This window comes from Lithobates pipiens, unplaced genomic scaffold (genome assembly GCF_037356315.1).
Source record: "Lithobates pipiens isolate NorthernLeopardFrog02 unplaced genomic scaffold, aLitPip1_a1.2 Scaffold_18, whole genome shotgun sequence".
Taxonomy (NCBI): domain Eukaryota; kingdom Metazoa; phylum Chordata; class Amphibia; order Anura; family Ranidae; genus Lithobates; species Lithobates pipiens.
In genome coordinates, this window is record NW_027507758.1 from 24737542 (window position 1) to 24757815 (window position 20274).

The window sequence follows — 20274 nt, forward strand, 5'->3', positions numbered from 1 at the left end:
GGACAATTTAGGGCACAGAGAGTGCGTGGACGGGGGTATGCACGGCATTCTGTTACAAGACTAAGAACAAGCTGGAAATTGCCACCCACAGAACTCATTGTTTTACTTGTCTGTTTAACTTTTCACACACATTTGTAGCTAGAAATGTCTTTAGGATTTATATATTTTCTGAAATTAAAACAAAAAAGTGTGGCGCTTAGGTGGCAACAAACCACATGAACCAGTAAGGCACTAATTCAAGCAAAGAAAATTACATACACTTCAAAAAAAAGAAATTATGTGTAAATTCCGTTGTATATTAAGAGATCTTACTCCCAGGTGGAAGAGTGCATGAACCTCATGCACACAAAAGATTAAGGTAAATAAAATTAATTTAACATATACAGTCCATCAAGTGAACGTCTAACAGTCCTTGAAATGTGTAATATCAATCACAATTCCAAACTTGAGGTGATGTGAAAAAAGGTGAAATTCAACTTCTGATGTGTAGAATAATACCACCACCACCGTGATAAAGAAGGGGAGAGGAGGCTTACCAAATGACGTGGACTCAGAGGAAGGCTTACGCCTCTCGAGTCATATGGGCCTGTAGGTAAGCAAACCAGATAATCGTAGATCTAGTATGTAATCTCCCGCAAGTCTTCAGGTCATGAAATCATCCGTAGCGATCCTCCTATAGTGCTCACCCCACGAAAATAGGGGGCTCAGGTATCAAAGACCATGGAAGTAGAAAACTAGCATAGCGTGATACCGTTTTAACATCCAATTTATTAAAAAATAATAATAAAATTACACTCACATTTGGTTCAATCGTAATAACATAGTCAGAAAGTAGCGATGTCTGTAAGGGGGTCCACCCGACGCGTTTCAACTAAACAGCCGTCCTCTGGGGTGTGGACCCCCCCAAACAGCATCGCTTATAAATACAAAATGACCCCAAAATAACCAATGACCCCGGAAGCACTTGGCACTTCCGGTCACATGTTCCGGAAGTGTATATATTAAAAACTCCTCCATGTATATTTATTATCCTTACATATAGCATCATCCCCATCAGAGATGCCCGCCAAATATCCAAAATATAAGCGAGACTGTGAATATTTGGATATGAAAGATTTTCCACATCTTGGGCATAAATTAGCATCCGTCCTGTGTCATAACCAAGCCTCGTTCTGATCACGAGGCCTGGCCATCCAAACAGCAGCATGCAGCATAGTCAAGCCTCGCTCTGATTATGAGGCCAGGCCTCATATTAGCATCCATCCTGTGTCGTAACCAAGCCTCATTCTGATCACGAGGCCTGGCCATCCAAACAACAGCATGCAGCGTATTCAAGCCTCGCTCTGATTATGAGGCCAGACCTCATATTAGCATCCATCCTGTTTTTCACCTTTTTTCACATCACCTCAAGTTTGGAATTGTGATTGATATTACACATTTCAAGGACTGTTAGACGTTCACTTGATGGACTGTATATGTTAAATTAATTTTATTTACCTTAATCTTTTGTGTGCATGAGGTTCATGCACTCTTCCACCTGGGAGTAAGATCTCTTAATATACAACGGAATTTACACATAATTTCTTTTTTTTGAAGTGTATGTAATTTTCTTTGCTTGAATTAGTGCCTTACTGGTTCATGTGGTTTGTTGCCACCTAAGCGCCACACTTTTTTGTTTTAATTTTTGTATGTTACTGTGTAGTCTTCAGTAGTGTTGGCAGCTGGGTAGAACACATCTTTTCACAGCGCAGTATTTTTTTACACCTTTATATATTTTCTGAAAGCAGAAATCCTGGAGAATAAAATGGTGGCAGTTGCAGTTTTTTTTTTTTTTTTTTAGTGTCGCACTATATTTGCACAGCATATTCTCGGGGAAAAAATACATTAACCGCTTCAGCCCCGAAAAATTTTACCCCCTTCCTGACCAGAGCACTTTTTCGCAATTCCGCACTGCGTCGCTTTAACTGACAATTGCGCGGTCGTTGCGACGTTGCACCCAAACATAAATTTACATCCTTTTTTTCCCCACAAATAGAGCTTTCTTTTGGTGGTGTTTGATCACCTCTGCGGTTTTTATTTTTTGCGCTATAAACAAAAAAAGAGCAACAATTTTGTAAAAAAAAAAAAAAAAAAAAAGCAATATTTTTTACTTTTTGCTAGAATAAATCCCCCCCCCCCCAAAAAAAAATGATATAAAAAAAAATATTTTTTTCCTCAGTTTAGGCCGAGATGTATTCTTCTACATATTTTTGGTAAAAAAAATATATATATATTGATTGGTTTGCGCAAAAGGTATAGCATCTACAAAATAGGGGATAGTTTTATGGAATTTTTTTATTATTATTTTTTTTTTATTAGTAATGGCGGCGATCTGCGATTTTTATCGTGACTGCGACATTATGGCGGACACATCGGACACTTTTGACACTATTTTGGGACCACTGTCATTTATACAGCAGTCAGTACTATAAAAATGCACTGATTACTGTGTAAATTACACTGGCACGGAAGGGGTTAAACACTAGGGGGCGATCAAGGGGTTAAGTGTGTCCTAGGGAGTGATTCTAACTGTGGGGGGGATGGGCTACCACTCACATGACAGCGATCACTGCTCTCAATGACAGGGAGAAGTGGATGTCTGTCATGTCACTAGGCAGAACGGGGAAATGCCTTGTTTACATAGGCATCTCCTCGTTCTGCCGCTCCGTGACACGATCGCCAGGACACTGGCGGACATCGTGTCCGCGGGTCCCGCGGGGCACTGTCACACTGTACGCAGTGGGTGCAGGTGCCCGCTAGCCCCCCCCAATTAAAGGGGACATACAGGTACGCCCATTTGGCCACCGCTGCCATTGTGCTGACGTATATCAGCGTGCATCGGTTGGAAAGTGGTTAAAAGAGAAGTACAGCCAAAGCTCATTTGGCTGTACTTCTCCTGTGGATCACAGCAGTGCAGTTCGTTCTGCACTCCTGTGACCCGTTTTCAGCAGTCCACTGTCTACTGATGTCACAGAGCCAGCTGAGGCTCAGGCGATGAAGCCGGGATCCGCCCACATGCCTGGACTGGCACCAGGCTCAGCGAGTCTCATGAGAGCCTGAGCCAGCTGTTCCCGCCCCCTCCACAGCCCAACACTGAGTGAGCGAGGGGGGGGTGGAGCAGAGCAGAGTGCCGGAGGCTGACAGTTATCAGCTCTCTTCTCAGGGAGCCCTGAGAACCGAGCGATCAGTGGTGTTTGATTGCTCGGTTCTCAGTGTTCGAGCCGGCGGGGTAACTTGCGTTGAGGAAATAGTAACCAAACACAGTTAGCCTTAAAACTGCATGCGCTCAGGAAATTGTAAAAAACATTTTACACATTAATGGAAATCTCCATAGTCTATGCTCTAAAAGTATTTACAGGTTAGAGTTAACCATGAATGGTGGCCCTAGAATTATTTCTGTCACTCTGAAGGTTGAAGCGATACCTCAGATGTGTCACAATCTATGTTTACATACATGTGTGTGCCCTATGCTACAACCCACTCCTGAGCCCTGCACTCTGTCCATTTACCTCTCCTGAGCCTTGCACTCTGTACATTGTCCACTCCTGAGCCCTGCACTCTGTACATTGTCCACTCCTGAGCCCTGCACTCTGTACATTGTCCACTCCTGAGCCCTGCACTCTGTACATTGTCCACTCCTGAGCCCTGCACTCTGTACATTGTCCACTCCTGAGCCCTGCACTCTGTACATTCTCACTCTTGAGCCCTGCACTCTGTAAAATGACCCACTCCTGAGCCCTGACCTCTGTACATGCTCACTCTTGAGCCCTGCACTCTGTAAAATGACCCACTCCTGAGCCCTGACCTCTGTACATTTCCCACTCCTGAGCCCTGACCTCTGTACATTTCCCACTCCTGAGCCTTGCACTCTGTACATTTCCAACTCCTGAGCCTTGCACTCTGTACATTTCCCACACCTGAGCCCTGTACTCTATACAAGACCCACTCCTGAGCCCTGCACTGTGTACATGATTCACTTCTCACCCCTCACTCTGTACATTACCCAATCCAGACCCCTGCACTCTGTACATTACATACTCCTGACACCTAAATTTTTTACATTGTATGTATACACCCTATACTTGCACCCTGTATGTTAAATACACAGACATTCTGTATGTTACATATCCTGCAGGCTAAGGGAAGGAGTGGTCAGGCTCAGTCCCTATCATGTGGGGGCCCTTGTCAGGTTGGCTGTATAGGGCTCCATGATTTCCAATGGTGGCCCTTCCTACAGACAGCCCCTACCAGAACTGGGCCCTTACCTCCCCTATCAGTGGGCCTGCCCTCCCCCATTCCTTCCAGCTGACAGACCAACCAATGACCTGGCTAGAGTGATGTCACATGGGGGAAGGCAGAGCGTCCTTAGTTGTGTGTAGGCTCCAACCAAATAATGAGGGTTAGAAGGCAAGGCAAGTATAAGGAGTGGTCAGGTCAATGTTTAAGTGAACCTGTTGCATGGGCAATATTCCGTAAGGGGAATTGACCAAGACCGGAGCAGCTGTGCATGCCAACCAATCAGCTTCTAGCTTTCATTCTCAAAGTTTAACCGACCAAGCTGAAGTTGGAAGCTGATTGGTTACGCTGCACAGCTGCTCCAGACTCTGACAAAAAAGTGTTTTTCTATTTGCCTTCATTACCAAGATGAAACCTTACACTCGTCTCTCCCGAGACTCAACCATAGATATGACATCCATGGTTTACGCTTCTACAGACATACTTTATGTTTGTTGCTGTAGATTGGATTTTTACTCTATAAATTACTCTTTTTTTTTTTTTTTTTCTGCAAGCACAATATTTCCACTACCTAATGCATTACAGTCATTATTCCGCTGACTGTATGAGTCTGCCCAGCATGGGCCAGTAACCACATCTTCACCATTAAGAAGACGACGTGGATATTCCATACGCACACAATGAAATCAAAGACGCACCCTTTTAATGTACTGCACCACTTCCTGGATATACGATCGGATCATCTCCGTCTTCTCCCTGTGGAGCAAATATAAAGGTCACCACTAAATGTCGATGTATTATGAAATTAAAGTATTGCAACAAAGAAGAACATAAACAGTACCAAAATCCCCGATGACGCCAGCGGCTAACCAGACTACAATGGCTTTGGATTTATTTTATATATGTTTTAGCCCTTGTACACACGGTCGGACATTCCGACAACCAAATGCGTCGGATTTTGACCGTAACTGGTGTTGCATACACACGGTCGGACAAAGTTGACGGAAAATCCGATCGTTCATAACGTGATGACATTATTTAGTTACGACGGGACTACGTTCAGGCTAGTAGTCAATAGCTTTGGTCTAGGAATTTGATCTGAGCATGCGTGGCACTTTGTCCAATCGGAATTCTCTACAAACGATCGGACAAAGCTCTAAAACTTTGTCGGTCGGATATTTTCCGATGGAAACAGTCCGATGGAGCCCACACACAGTCGGATTATCCGACAACACGGCGGTCCGATCCGACATTCTCCGTCGGAATGTCTGACCGTGTGTACAAGGGCTTAGGCTTCACATTTTTTATTTGACGTTTTATAGCTTTGTTTACTTGTGCAGAAAATCTTTGTTTTACAAATAAAGAGTAATAACATATTCTGTATGTTGGGCTGGTGGCCTTAAAGAGGAAGTAAACCCTGATGGGTTTACTTCCTCTTTCATTCCCTGCAAAGGTAAAGCATAATGGACTACTATGCATCGCATAGTAGTCCATTATGTGTCACTTACCTGACACAGGAGCCAGCGAAGTCACCGCTGTCCCCTGTAGTCCGGCGCATCCATCTTCTTGGTGGGTCTCGCAGCTCCGCCGTTGTCATTCGGCGAAGCCGCGATGACGTCACTCCCGCGCATGCGCATGGGAGCCGACACGCGCGGCATCTTCGTTGTTGACGATGCCGCGCTCAGTGCGCCTGCGTGTCGCTGTCTACGGCACATGCGCCGGAGACAGCGGTGCCTGTCTTCGGGCAAATATCTCCTAAACCGTATAGGTTTAGGAGATATTTCTTGGACCTACAGGTAAGCCTTAATCTAGGCTTACCTGTAGGTCAAAGTGTGTTGTAAGAGTTTACAACCACTTTAAATGGAGATACTTCAACATTCAGACACTGATTTAAGCAGGATCTGCATTCAGTGATACATATAGAGCTTTATATGGCTGCCTGCTCCCCATCTGACAGAGAGAAGTCTTCCAGCACTGACCTTCTTTGCAGGTTCAGATACATTATATTGTCAAAAGTATTGGGACACCTGCTTTTACACACACAAACTTTAGTGGCATCCCAGTCTTAAGCCCCATACACACTATCAATTTTTCTGCTGAGATTTTCCTTCAGGTTTACCAAAACCATGCAGGCCTGCCTGATTGCATACAAACTGAAACTCCTAAGATTTGACCTCATATTATATGGTTTTGGTAAATCTGAAGGAAAAACTCAGCAGAAAAACTGATAGTGTGCATGGGGCTTAAGTCTGTAGGGTTCAATACTGAGTTGGCCCACCCTTTGCATCTGTAACAGCTTCAACTCTTCTGGGAAGGCCATCCACAAGGTTTAGGAGTGTGTCTATGGGGATGTTTGACCATTCTATCAGAACCTCATTTGTGAGGTCAGATACTGATGTTGGACGAGAAGATCTGGCTCAGGGTCTCTGCTCTAATTCATCCCAAAGGTGTTCTATCGGGTTGAAGTGGGTGTGCAGGTCAGTCAAGTTCCTCCACCCCAAACTCGCTCATCCATGTCTTTATGGACCTTGCTTCGTGCACGGGTGTGATCACTTGCTGATTTTGTAAGTTTGCCCACTGACAAGGAAATGATCAGTTTATAATTTTAATGGTAGGTTGATCTTAACATTGAGAGACAGAATAACAACAAAAATATCCAGAAAAAACGCATTTCAAAAAAAGGTATAAATTGATTTGCATTTTAATGCATGAAATACGTATTTGATCCCCTATCAATCAGCAAGATTTCTGGCTCCCAGGTGTCTTCTATACAGGTAACAATAACGAGCTGAGATTAGGAGCACTCTCTTAAAGGGAGTGTTACCTGTATAAAAGACACCTGTCCACAGAAGCAATCAATCAGATTCCAATCTCTCCACCATTGGCCAAGACCAAAGAGCTGTCCAAAGATGTCAGAGACAAGATTGTAGACCTACACAAGGTTGCAATGGGCTACAAGACCAACGCCAAGCAGCTTGGTGAGAGGGTCACAATAGCTGGTGCGATTATTTGCAGATGGAAGAAACACAAAATAAGTGTCAATCTCCCTCGTTATGGGGTTCCATGCAAGATGTCACCTTGTGGAGTTTCAATGATAATGAGAGCGGTGAGGAATCGGCCCAGAACTACACAGGAGAATCTTGTCAATGATCTCAAGGCAGCTGGGACCATAGTCACCAAGAAAACAATTGGTATTACACTACGCCATGAAGCACTGAAATCCTGCAGAGCCCCCAAGGTCCTCCTCCTCAAGAAGACCCATTTAAAGTTTGCTAATCAACATCTGAATGATTCAGAGGAGAACTGGGTGAAAGTGTTGTGGTCAGATGAGACCAAAATCAAGCTCTTTGGCATCAACTCAACTCGCCGTGTTTGGAGGAGGATGAATGCTGCCTATGACCCCAAGAACACCATCCCCACCGTCAAACATGAAGGTGGCAAGATTATGCTTTGATGGTGTTTTTCTGCTAAGGGGACAGGACAACTTCACTGCATGAAAGAGATGATAAACGGGGCCATGGACCATCAAATCTTGGGTGAGAACCTCCTTCCCTCAGCGATGGCATTGAAAATGGGTCGTGGATGGGTATTCCAGCATGACAATGACCCAAAAAAGATGGCCAAGGCAACAAAGGAGTGGCTCCAGAAGAAGCACATTAAGGTCCTGGAGTGGCCTAGCCAGTCTCCAGACCTTAATCCCATAGAAAATATGTTGAGGGAGCTGAAGGTTCAAGTTACCAAATGTCAGCCTTGAAACCTTAATGACTTGGAAAGGATCTGCAAAGAGGAGTGGAACAAAATCCCTCCTGAGATGTGTTCAAACCTGGTGGGCCAACTACAAGAAACATCTGACCTCCATGATTGCCAATAAGGGTTTTGCCACCAAGTACTAAGTCATGTTTTGCGAAGGAGTCAAATATTTATTTTACTCATTAAAATGCAAATCAATTTATAACTTTTTGAAATGCGTTTTCCTAGATTTTTTTGTAGTTATTCTGTCTCTCACAAACCGACCATTAAAACTATAGACTGATCAATTATTTTTCAGTGGGCAAACATACAAATTCAGCAGGGGGCCAAATACTTTTTTTCCCCTCACTGTATAAGGCTACATTCACACCCCTGTATGGTGCATTTTCTGTGCAGCATGTCCCGACGCATTTTAGGCACACTCGACATACATTACCATTCTCTCTATGCAAAGCGTATTTTGCTGGAAATCACATCACAAATGCAGAAAGCAAGGTTTTTAATGCATTACACCAAAACGTAGAATATGTTTGTGTATGTATATAAAAATATATAAATGATCGGTTTAAAGAAACACCTTCAGGAATCGGAAGTTGAGGTGAATTGGCGGGTATACCTTGCTGGTGGATACGCTCATTTTGCTGCAATGTCACTTTAACATGTAAACGGTCAATACAAATACAATATCATTGATCTAAACTCTTATTGCTACTCATTAAATGAAATTCTGTAATGATGATCCATTAAAGCTCTCTTGTTTTAGTCCTTCCTATGGGTAATCCAATAGCAATCCCCATCCACGTAGCCATAAACAGAGGACCATACTTACTCTTCCATTTGATTTTTGTCTTTCGATTTGGTTTCAGTGACTTTTTCTTGTCGTTTCTTGTCCATCTTTTTTTTTAATTCTTTCTTTTCCCTGGAAGGGAAGAGCAATGGAGAAAGACGAAGAGAGATGAAACGTTATAAAAATTCTTACGATCCCACCGATCATGAGATGAATTTTCACGCCCCGCTGCTTACTTCTCACAAGTTTCCTTGAGTTTCTTCAGCTGGTTGTTCTGGCAATCTTCTGCCACATCGGTGAGTTTCTGGATGAGCTGGAATAGAGAGACGGGAGGTAGGTGATCGGAGATGGTAAGGAAAATCACGAGAAAAAAAAAAAAACTCAAATAAAGGGATTCAGGAGCACAGGACAATACTTGTATCAAAAATGTGTTGAAACATTTTCAGCATTTTTTTTTATTTTTTTCAATAATAAATTAAAAGTTTTCATAAACAGACAATAAGGTAATAGCAAACATTCCAAGACAATAATAGTCAGAAGTGTCATGGTAGTTTCAATAAAGAGCTGTAATATAATGTAAATACCCTAGAGCTGGGCGATTTTATATATATATATATAAAAAAAAAATATGCGATTTCACAAATTCTAGTTTTTTGTTCTTTTTTGATGGACACCGTGCCGGTCCTGAGGAGCTGCAGGCAGGAGTTTTTAGGCAAGATCGGACACCGAGGACTAGGAGAGCTGCAGGCAGGAGTTTTTAGGCGAGGCCACGGCTTTGGCCTAGTCAGCAAGGCCGGATGCTGCGGACTAGGCCGAAGCCGCGGCCTCGCCTAAAAACTCCTGCCCGCAGCTCTCCATGACCGGCGCTGACACCGCGCCGGTCCTGAGGAGCTGCGGGCAGGAGTTTTTAGGCGAGGCTGTAGCTTCAGCCTAGTCCACGGTGTCTGGCCTCACCTAAAAACTAAAAAAAAAAAAAAGGTGTCAGCGCCGGTCCTGGAGAGCTGCGGGCAGGAGTTTTTAGGCGAGGCCGCGGCTTCGGCCTAGCCCGCAGCATCTGGCCTCGCTGACTAGGCCTCGCCGTGGCCTCGCCGACTAGACCGAAGCCATGGCCTCGCCTAAAAACTCCTGCCCGCAGCTCTCCTAGTCCGCGGTGTCCGATCTCGCCTAAAAACTCCTGCCCGCAGCTCCTCAGGTGTCCATCACCGCGCCGGTCCTGAGGAGCTGCGGGAAGGAGTTTTAAGGCGAGATCAGACACCGCGGACTAGGCCGAAGCCGTGGCCTCGCCTAAAAACCCCTGCCCGCAGCACCTCAGGACGCGGTGACAAAAAAAACAAAAAATATTTTCTGAAATTTTGAATCGATTTGACCTTTTGACTCGATTCAAGATTTAAATCGATTTTTTTTCCCCAGCCCTAAAATACTCGCTACCCCAACAGGGCTCATACTGTAACCTTGGCTTGAGAGTAACTTTGTTTGAGAGCATTTTGCAAGACAAGCTAAATTTTGACATAGAATAAACCTCAAAAATATGGGATTCATGTAGGCGATTGAAAAAATACAGAATTTCATATATAGAAAATGTAATATTTATTGTACAAACATTGCATAAAAATCTGACGTTGAGAATAAAAAATATTGCGTCAATATTATTATCAATATTGCACATTTGACTGTTAACCATAAAGTGGTAGTCCCCATCTGCTTGGTGTTCCCTTCATCATAGGTTGTGCCAAGGAATACAGCAGAAGGGGGTTTCCAACGCGTTTCAATATATACTGTTCTAAATCTTCTTCAGGGAATAATAACGCCCCATACACACGATCAGATTTTCAGCTGATTTTTGTCTTCAGATTTACCAAAACCATGTAGTACAAGGGCCTGCCTGATTGCATACAAATTGAAACTCCTAAGGTTTGACCTCATATTATATGGTTTTGGTAAATCTGAAGGAAAAAATCAGCAGAAAATCTGATAGTGTGTATGGGGCTTTACACTTCTGAAAAAAACAGCTCAAATTAGCAAAATTTCGACTTGATATACAAGCGATGTCTTGATACACAAGTAGCGTCATGTCACTACATATATATATATATATATATATATATATATATATATATATATATACACTGTTCTTTCTGCCTGGAAACTTGAAATTGTCCATGGCAACCAAAAAGTGTCCCTTTACGGGTTAGCGGTTTTAGACCAGCTAGAAAACTTAGAATGACTTGCAGAATTGAGCGCTAATGATTCGTGGGGAAATTCGTCATCACACACCGAAAGAGACGACAGCGACAATTCCGCAAATTTCACTGTTTTTGATTTGATTACATTATTGAATAAAATGTATTATTATTATATTATTATTATTTTTTTATTATTAATAGTTATTTATTATATTATAATTTATGATTTGGGGTTTCAAACTTAACATTTTTAAGTGAGTTATTCCTAAGAATTACAGGCCTACAATATAAAATGCCAAATTTCCATGCAAAATAAAGTACCGCTTTGAAACGCAAAAATCTGACATAATCATACCGCCAGGGAGGTTAACAAGTAACGTCGCACTTATAAAGGAAAGTTTCCTAATCGGTAGACGATTCCTCAAAGATGAAAAGAGAATTTGTATTGTGTGTTGTCAGGCTCTCTAATGCTCCGTACACACGGTCGGATTTTCAGACGGAAAATGTGAGATCGGATCGTGTTGTCGGAAAATCCGACCGTGTGTGGGCTCCATCGGACTTTGTCTATCGGATTTTCCCGACGCACAAAGTTTGAGAGAAGGATCTAAAATTTTCCAACAACAAAAATCCGATCGCATAAATTCCGATCGTGCGTAGACAATTCCGACGGACTGCATGCTCAGAATAAATGAAGAGACGAAAGCTATTGGCTACTGGCCCGTTTATAGTCCCGACGTACGTGTTTGAGGTCACCTCGTTCAGAACGATCGGAAATTCCGACAACTTTGTGCGACCGTGTGTATGCAAGACAAGTTTGAGCCAACATCCGTCGGAAAAAGACTGTTGTCAGAATGTCCGACCGTGTGTATGGGGCATGTGTTGTTGATAAGCTTTGTGATGAGAGATCCATACTTGCCATATTCATTTAAATCTATTATGTTTATAATTCCTTTATGCAAGCATGAACTATATTACCAAAAGTATTGGGACGCCTGCCTTTACACGAACACGACCTTTAATGGCATCCCAGTCTAATGCCCTGTACACAGTGACGGGACAAGGTCATCCAGAGCCCAGGGCAAACATGCCATACTGCACCCCCCGCCCCCAAGGTGTATGAGCATTATGCGTCATCAAAAATCCCCCCCCCCCCAAAAAAAAACTGAGCACTAATCTTTTTCACCCCCTAAGCATAAATCCCCCCTCCTCCCAGTGCAAATTCCCCCAATTCAAGAGCCCCCCCCAAAAAATCACTCCTTCTAGCACAAATTATCTACCCCTAAGATTACCCCTCCCAATAACCCCACTGCAAATCCCCCCTTGCAGCACAAAGCGCCCCAGTCATCCTTCCTAGCACAAATCTTCCCCCATTCCTTCTCGGCCCTAAATTTTAGCATATCCCCCAAATTTCCTCCCCTAGAACAATACTTACTCCCTGCTGCCCCCCAAATCCCCCTTTCCAACACAAACCCCCCCCTCCTTTTACCTTGTGGTCCCCCCCCCCACCGCCCATGATACCACAGTGCCCAGGGCAGCAACCCCTCCTGCCCACCCCTTGTCCCGGCCCTGCCTGTACACACGATCGGACATTCCGACAACAAAATCAATGTTTTTTGGGTTTTTTTTCTGATGGATGTTGGCTCAAACGTGTCTTGCATACACACGGTCACACAAAGTCGGTCGGAAATTCCGACCGCCAAGAACGCGGTGACGTACAACACGTACGATGAGTCGAGAAAAATGAAGTTCAACAGCCAGTGCGGCTCTTCTGCTTGATTCCGAGCATGCGTGGAACTTTGTGCGTCGGAATTGTGTACACGCGATCGGAATTTGCGTGAACGGATTGTGTTGTCGGGAAAATTTGAGAACCAGATCTCAAATTTTGTGCGACGGAAATTCCAATGGAGCCTGCACACGGTCGGAATTTCCGACAATAAGCTCCGATCGCACATTTTTCGGCGGAAAGTCCAACTGTGTGTACGGGGCATTAGGGTTCAGTATTGAGTTACCCCCCCCCCCCCCCCTTCGCAGCTATAGCAGCTTCAACTCTTCTGGGAAGGCCGTCCACAAGGTTTAGGAGATGTGTCTATGGGAAGGTTTGACCATTCTTCCAGAAGCGCGTTTGTGAGGTCAGGCACTGATGTTGGACGAGAAGGCCTGGCTCGCAGTCTCTGCTCTAATTCATCCCAAAGGTGTTCTATCGGGTTGAGGTCAGGACTCAGCGCAGGCCAGTCAAGTTCCTGCACCCCACTCTCGCTCATCCATGTCTTTATGGACCCCCTGCGCATACCTATGGCTGGATCCCTGGACAGGTAAGTGTCCTTTTATTAAAAGTCAATGGTTTCTGACTTTAAATTTTTTATGGGGGGGGGGGGGGCTGAACTGCTTTAAGCCCTTTCCATGTCCTGATTTTCATACTTGTTCTAGGGTCAGTAACCCAAAAAGCCATTGGATCGGCATGGTAGCCAGGCAACTGGCATTTTCAGGACAGCCTAGCACAGGCAGCCTTACTCCTATCTTTCACCTTTGACTGTGCTCGCAGAATACCTTCCCGGTGTTTTCTCTGATTACCGAGCTGAATATTCTAGTAGATAGAGAAGTCCAATAAAAAAAAATTTAAAAAGCCGCAGGTATCGCACAAACAGAAAATCCTCTAACTGTGCGTAGAATTATAACAAGGTGATAAAAAAGCCCACAGCTGAAAAGCATGCAAACCATAATTATGGATTGTTATTTGTAGGAAAAAAAAAAAATAATCTTTCCAGTTCTGAACAATGAACAATTCATCAATGAAATACCTATTAAAAGAACAGTTGGCTCATTCTTGTGTAAAGTGGATTTAGGTCTGAACAAATATTAATTTAAATGGAGCCCAGGGGGATACTTTAATTGTACCTTACTCCGAGTACAATGCAAAATCGCAGAGGATAATTAAACCATCCAAGAATGTAAATTGGCTTAAATACTTAAATTAATTGCTTAATGTGTGGAATAGTTTTAGGGTAAGAATTCATGGGCGCTCTGTAATCGGTGGGAGGAGTCAAGTGGGGGGTGGCATGTTTGATCCCCCAAGCAATTCACAAGGCAAATCTATGGGTGGCCTCAAGTCTAATGAATGGAAGTCCCATGTTCACCACCTGTTGGATGTCCTTAGTGAATGCATAGATTTTCCAGTAGGTTGCCGATTTGTTTTCCATAAAACAAGGAACTAGGCCGGGGGGGTCTCCAAACTTTTTAAACAAAGGGCCAGTTTTTTTTTTTTTTCCTGGCATCAGTGGGAGTAAACACCACCGCATTTGGTGTTAGGGAGAGGAACAGTGCCACATCATTGGTGTCACGGGGAAGAATAGTGCCCCATCATTGGTATCATTAGGAGGAATAGTGCCACATCATTGGTATCATTGGGAGGAATAGTGCCCCATCATTAATATCATTGGGAGGAATAGTGCCACATCATTGGTATCATTGGGAGGAATAGTGCCCCATCATTGGTATCATTGGGAGGAATAGTGCCCTATCATTGGTATCTTTAGGAGGAATAGTGCCACATCATTGGTATCAGTGGGAGGAATAGTGCCACATCATTGGTATCATTGGGAGGAATAGTGCCCCATCATTGGTATCATTGGGAGGAATAGTGCCCCATCATTGGTATTATTGGGAGGAATAGTGCCCCATCATTGGTATCATTGGGAGGAATAGTGCCCCATCATTGGTATCATTGGGAGGAATAGTGTCCCATCATTGATGTCATTGGGAGGAATAGTGCCACATCATTGGTATCATTGGGAGGAATAGTGCCCCATCATTGGCATCATAGTACCCCATCATTGAGAAGAATAGTGCCCCATCATTGGTATCATTGGGAGGAATAGTGCCACATCATTGGTATCATTGGGAGGAATAGTGCCCCATCATTGGTATCATTGGGAGGAATAGTGCCACATCATTGGTATCATTGGGAGGAATAGTGCCCCATCATTGGCATCATAGTACCCCATCATTGAGAAGAATAGTGCCCCATCATTGGTATCATTGGGAGGAATAGTGCCACATCATTGGTATCACGGGGAAGAATAGTGCCCCATCATTGGTATCATTGGGAGGAATAGTGCCCCATCATTGGTATCATTGGGAGGAATAGTGCCACATCATTGGTATCACGGGGAAGAATAGTGCCACATCATTGGTATCATTGGGAGAAATAGTGCCACATCATTGGTATCACTGGGAGGAATAGTGCCACATCATTAGTATCATTGGGAGGAATAGTGCCCCATCATTGGCATCATAGTACCCCATCATTGAGAAGAATAGTGCCCCATCATTGGTATCATTGGGAGGAATAGTGCCCCATCATTGGCACCATAGTACCCCATCATTGCGAAACATAGTGCCCCATCATTGGTATCATTAGGAGGAATAGTGCCCCATCATTGGTATAATTAGGAAGAATAGTTCCCCATCATTGGTATCATTAGGAGGAATAGTTCCCCATCATTGATATCATTGGGAGGAATAGTGCCCCGTCATTATTTCTGTCAATGCCATTCCATTCCAATGACAACCACTCTCCCCATTTCTTACATGGGTGTCAAAGGGATACCCCAATGGGTTAATAAAAAAAGAGTTTGACCATCTCTATCCAAAAAAATAACCCCATATAGATACAGTTGAAGCTATACTAACAGGAATACATAGACTGCCACCGATCTTCTGAGAATGCTATGTACCTCGCTTCAGAACCTTCTGAGCCACTGACCCCAAACCAACATGTGGATTAGGCAGTCAGAATAAAGTCATCTGCATCTGATCAACATCATCAGCGACTGCAAAAGCATTGAAGCCACTGGATGAGCATGACAGCCAGACAACTAGCAATTAAAAAAAAAGAAGAGGTGAGCAATGGCAGCTCATAGGTTTCCTTGGACAAATGAAGGATGAAAATGTTTCCGTTGGTGGAGGGACATCCACTGACCTGTTTGATATGCTCTCTCTTCTGGTATTTCTCACTGTAATATTGTTCCTGCCGGAGGTTGAGAAGCTGCTGTTGCTGTTGTTCCTTCAGCTCTACTAATTTCTGGGCCATTTCTGCATCTAATGCGGATAAATCTTGTTCAACAGAGGAAGAATTATGATCCGGACTCCCCGATTCACACCTGAAAGAATAAGTAAAGAGTTAGCACAGCCAAATTGGTTGTAGCTTCCCGTGGCTTCTCCCATGTACCTTCTATTCTACAGGTTACAGAAAAACTGTTTTATTCAATGGACGGCCACTCGAGAGGTATCATATCAAAGCGCTAGTCAGGATTCAGCCTGGAATCCTAATATCTTTACCTTGCATTCTTCAGAAACTTGTAAATGGAAACTTATCATTTGTGCCCCCAGAAAAATTGGAGATCCAGCCAACTGCCTTCAGTGCCATCAGGAGATGTTAGTCTTCATCAAGCCTTAAAGGAAAAGTACAGGGGGTGCTCATTTGGCTGTACTTCTCCTGTGGATCACAGAAGTGCAGTTCGTTCTGCACTCCTGTGACTCATTTTCAGCAGACAGCGGGCCTAAGCCCGCTGACATCACAGAGCATCCAGGCTCAGGCAAGATTGCGGCAATGAGATCAGGACCCACCCACATGCCTGGACCGACACCTGGCTCAGCCTCTCATCGAGCTGGGCTGTAAGGGGGGTGTGAGAGAGAGGTCCGGACTGTAGGGGGGATGTGAGAGAGGTCCGGGCTGTAAGTGGGATGTGGGAGCGAGGTTCTGGTCTGTAAGGTGGATATGGAAGTGAGGTCTGGTTTGTAAAGGGATGTGGGAGCGAGGTCTGGGCTGTAAGGGGGATGTGGAAGCGAGATCCGGACTGTAAGGGGAATGTGGAACGAGATCCGGACTGTAAGGGGGATGTGGAAGCGAGATCCGGACTGTAAGGGGGATGTGGAAGCGAGATCCGGACTGTAAGGGGGATGTGGAAGCGAGATCCGGACTGTAAGGGGGATGTGGAAGCGAGATCCGGACTGTAAGGGGGATGTGGAAGCAAGATCCGGACTGTAAGGGGGATGTGGAAGCAAGATCCGGACTGTAAGGGGGATGTGGAAGCGAGATCCGGGCTGTAAGGGGGATGTGGAAGCGAGATCCGGGCTATAAGGGGGATGTGAGAGCGAAGTCCAGGCTGTAAGGAGCATGTGGGAGCGAGGTCCGGCTGTAAGGAGGATGTGGGAGCGAGGTCCGGCTGTAAGGAGGATGTGGAAGCGAGGTCCGGCTGTAAGGGGGATGTGGAAGCAAGGTCTGGGTTGTAAGGGGGATGTGGAAGCAAGGTCTGGGTTGTAAGGGGGATGTGGAAGCAAGGTCTGGGTTGTAAGGGGGATGTGGAAGCAAGGTCTGGGTTATAAGGAGGATGTGGGAGCGAGGTCCGGGCTGTAAGGGGGATGTGGAAGCAAGATCCGGACTGTAAGGGGGATGTGGAAGCGAGATCCGGGCTGTAAGGGGGATGTGGAAGCGAGATCCGGGCTGTAAGGGGGATGTGGAAGCGAGATCCGGGCTGTAAGGGGGATGTGAGAGCGAAGTCCAGGCTGTAAGGAGCATGTGGGAGCGAGGTCCGGCTGTAAGGGGGATGTGGGAGCGAGGTCCGGCTGTAAGGGGGATGTGGAAGCGAGGTCCGGCTGTAAGGGGGATGTGGGAGCGAGGTCCGGCTGTAAGGGGGATGTGGAAGCAAGGTCTGGGTTGTAAGGGGGATGTGGAAGCAAGGTCCGGCTGTAAGGGGGATGTGGAAGCAAGGTCTGGGTTATAAGGAGGATGTGGGAGCGAGGTCCGGGCTGTAAGGGGGGTGTGGGCAGGGCTGGACTGGGACAGAAATTTGGCCCTGGACTTCATCTAGACCGGCCCACTTACATTTTGAGTGTCCCATCAGCACTCCCTTACATCAGAGTGTCCCATCAGCAGCCCTTACATCAGAGTGTCCCATCAGCGCCCCCTTACATCAGAGTGTCTCATCAGCACTCCCTTACATCAGAGTGTCCCATCAGCACTCCCTTACATCAGAGTGTCCCATCAGCACCCCTTACATCAGAGTGTCCCATCAGCACCCCTTACATCAGAGTGTCCCATCACCAGCCCCTTAAAGTGGGGTACCCCCTAAAAAAAAAAAATTAAAAGTCAGCAGCTACAAATACTGCAGCTGCTGGCTTTTAATAATCGGACACTTACCTGCCCCAGGGTCCAGCGATGCGGGGGAACGAAGCCCCCCCTCGCTCCCCGCTCCGCTCGCGGCACCGTCATGCATACTGTGGGCACCCGGCTGTGGCTTCACAGCCGGGCACCCACTGCGCATGCGCGAGCGGCGCAGGGCGCCGTGATACGCCGTACAGTCACCTGGGACACATGACAGGTCCCAGGTGAATGTGCGGCGCGAGGGGAAGTGATGTCACCAGCCCGGGCAATGAAGAAGGCAGACTACGTGGGACCCCCTAGCAACCGGTATTTAGAGGTGAGTAAAAAAATTTTTTTTTGCCAATTATTTTTTTTTGATTTTTTTAAAGAATTTTAAGTAGTTTTATTTTTTTGGTGGCAACACCACTTTAAAATAGAGTGTCCCATCAGCACTCCCTTACTTCAGAGTGTCCCATCACCAGGCCCCTTTCAACAGAGTGTCCCATCAGCACCCCTTACATCAGAGTGTCCCATCAGCACCCCTTACATCAGAGTGTCCCATCAGCACCCCTTACATCAGAGTGTCCCATCAGCACCCCCTTACATCAGAGTGTCCCATCAGCACCCCCTTACATCAGAGTGTCCCATGATCATCCCCCTTACATCACAGTGTCCCATGAGCAGCCCCCTTACATCAGAGTGTCCCATCAGCTCCCCCTTACATCAGAGTGTCCCATCAGCACCCCCTTACATCAGAGTGTCCCATCAGCACCCCTTACATCAGAGTGTCCCATCAGCACCCCTTACATCAGAGTGTCCCATCAGCACCCCCTTACATCAGAGTGTCCCATCAGCACCCCCTTACATCAGAGTGTCCCATCAGCACCCCCTTACATCAGAGTGTCCCATCAGCACCCCTTACATCAGAGTGTCCCATGATTATCCCCCTTACATCGCAGTGTCCCATCAGCACCCCCTTATGTCAGAGTGTCCCATGAGCAGCCCCCTTACATCAGAGTGTCCCATCAGCACCCCCTTACATCAGAGTGTCCCATCAGCACCCCCTTACATCAGAGTGTCCCATCAGCACCCCTTACATCAGAGTGTCCCATCAGCACCCCTTACATCAGAGTGTCCCATCAGCAGCCCCTTTACATCAGAGTGTCCCATCAGCAGCCCCCTTACATCAGAGTGGCCCACTGAGCCATCGGCCCACCGGGAAACTCCAGGTAGTCCCGATGGCCAGTACATGCCTGGGTGTGGGACTGAGGTCCAGGCTGTAAGGGGGGTGTGGGAGTGAGGTCTGGGCTGTAAGGGGGATGTGGAAGCAAGGTCCGGCTGTAAGAGGGATGTGGAAGCAAGGTCCGTCTGTAAGCGGGGTGTGGAAGCAAGGTCCTGGTGTAAGGGGGATGAGGAAGCAAGTTCTGGGTTGTAAGGGGGATGTGGAAGCAAGGTCCTGGTGTAAGGGGTATGTGGGAGCAAGATCCGGGCTGTAAGGGGGATGTGGGAGCGAGGTCCGGCTGTAAGGGGGATGTGGGAGCAAGGTCTGGGTTGTAAGGGGGATGTGGAAGTAAGGTCTGGCTGTAAGGGGGATGTGGAAGCAAGGTCTGGGTTGTAAGGGGGATGTGGAAGCGAGGGTCGGCTGTAAGGGGGATGTGGAAGCAAGGTCCTGGTGTAAGGGGGATGTGAGAGCAAAGTCCTGGTGTAAGGGGGATGTGGAAGCAAGGTCCGGCTGTAAGGGGGATGTGGAAGCAAGGTCCTGGTGTAAGGGGGATGTGAGAGCAAAGTCCTGGTGTAAGGGGGATGTGGAAGCAAGGTCCGGCTGTAAGGGGGATGTGGAAGCAAGGTCCTGGTGTAAGGGGGATGTGGAAGCAAGGTCCTGGTGTAAGGGGGATGTGGAAGCAAGGTCCTGGTGTAAGGGGGATGTGGAAGCAAGGTCCGGCTGTAAGGGGGATGTGGAAGCAAGGTCCGGCTGTAAGGGGGATGTGGAAGTAAGGTCCAGCTGTAAGGGGGATGTGGAAGCAAGGTCCAGCTGTAAGGGGGATGTGGGAGCGAGGTACGGGTGTAAGGGGGATGTGGGAGCAAGGTCTGGGTTGTAAGGGGGATGTGGAAGTAAGGTCTGGCTGTAAGGGGGATGT

General features: G+C 46.1%; 1 protein-coding gene across 1 annotated transcript in view; it reads right to left on the reverse strand.

Moving 5' to 3' along the window:
- Nucleotides 1-20274, reverse strand: part of PLCB1 (phospholipase C beta 1) — a 957098-nt gene that overhangs the window by 102918 nt on the left and 833906 nt on the right. The window contains exons 27-30 of the mRNA XM_077485489.1: nucleotides 15974-16154; nucleotides 9049-9125; nucleotides 8855-8944; nucleotides 4974-5031 (exon numbers count right to left, since the gene is read on the reverse strand). Coding sequence (XP_077341615.1) covers nucleotides 4974-5031; nucleotides 8855-8944; nucleotides 9049-9125; nucleotides 15974-16154 — 406 coding nt within the window. The remainder of the gene's footprint in view (nucleotides 1-4973; nucleotides 5032-8854; nucleotides 8945-9048; nucleotides 9126-15973; nucleotides 16155-20274) is intronic.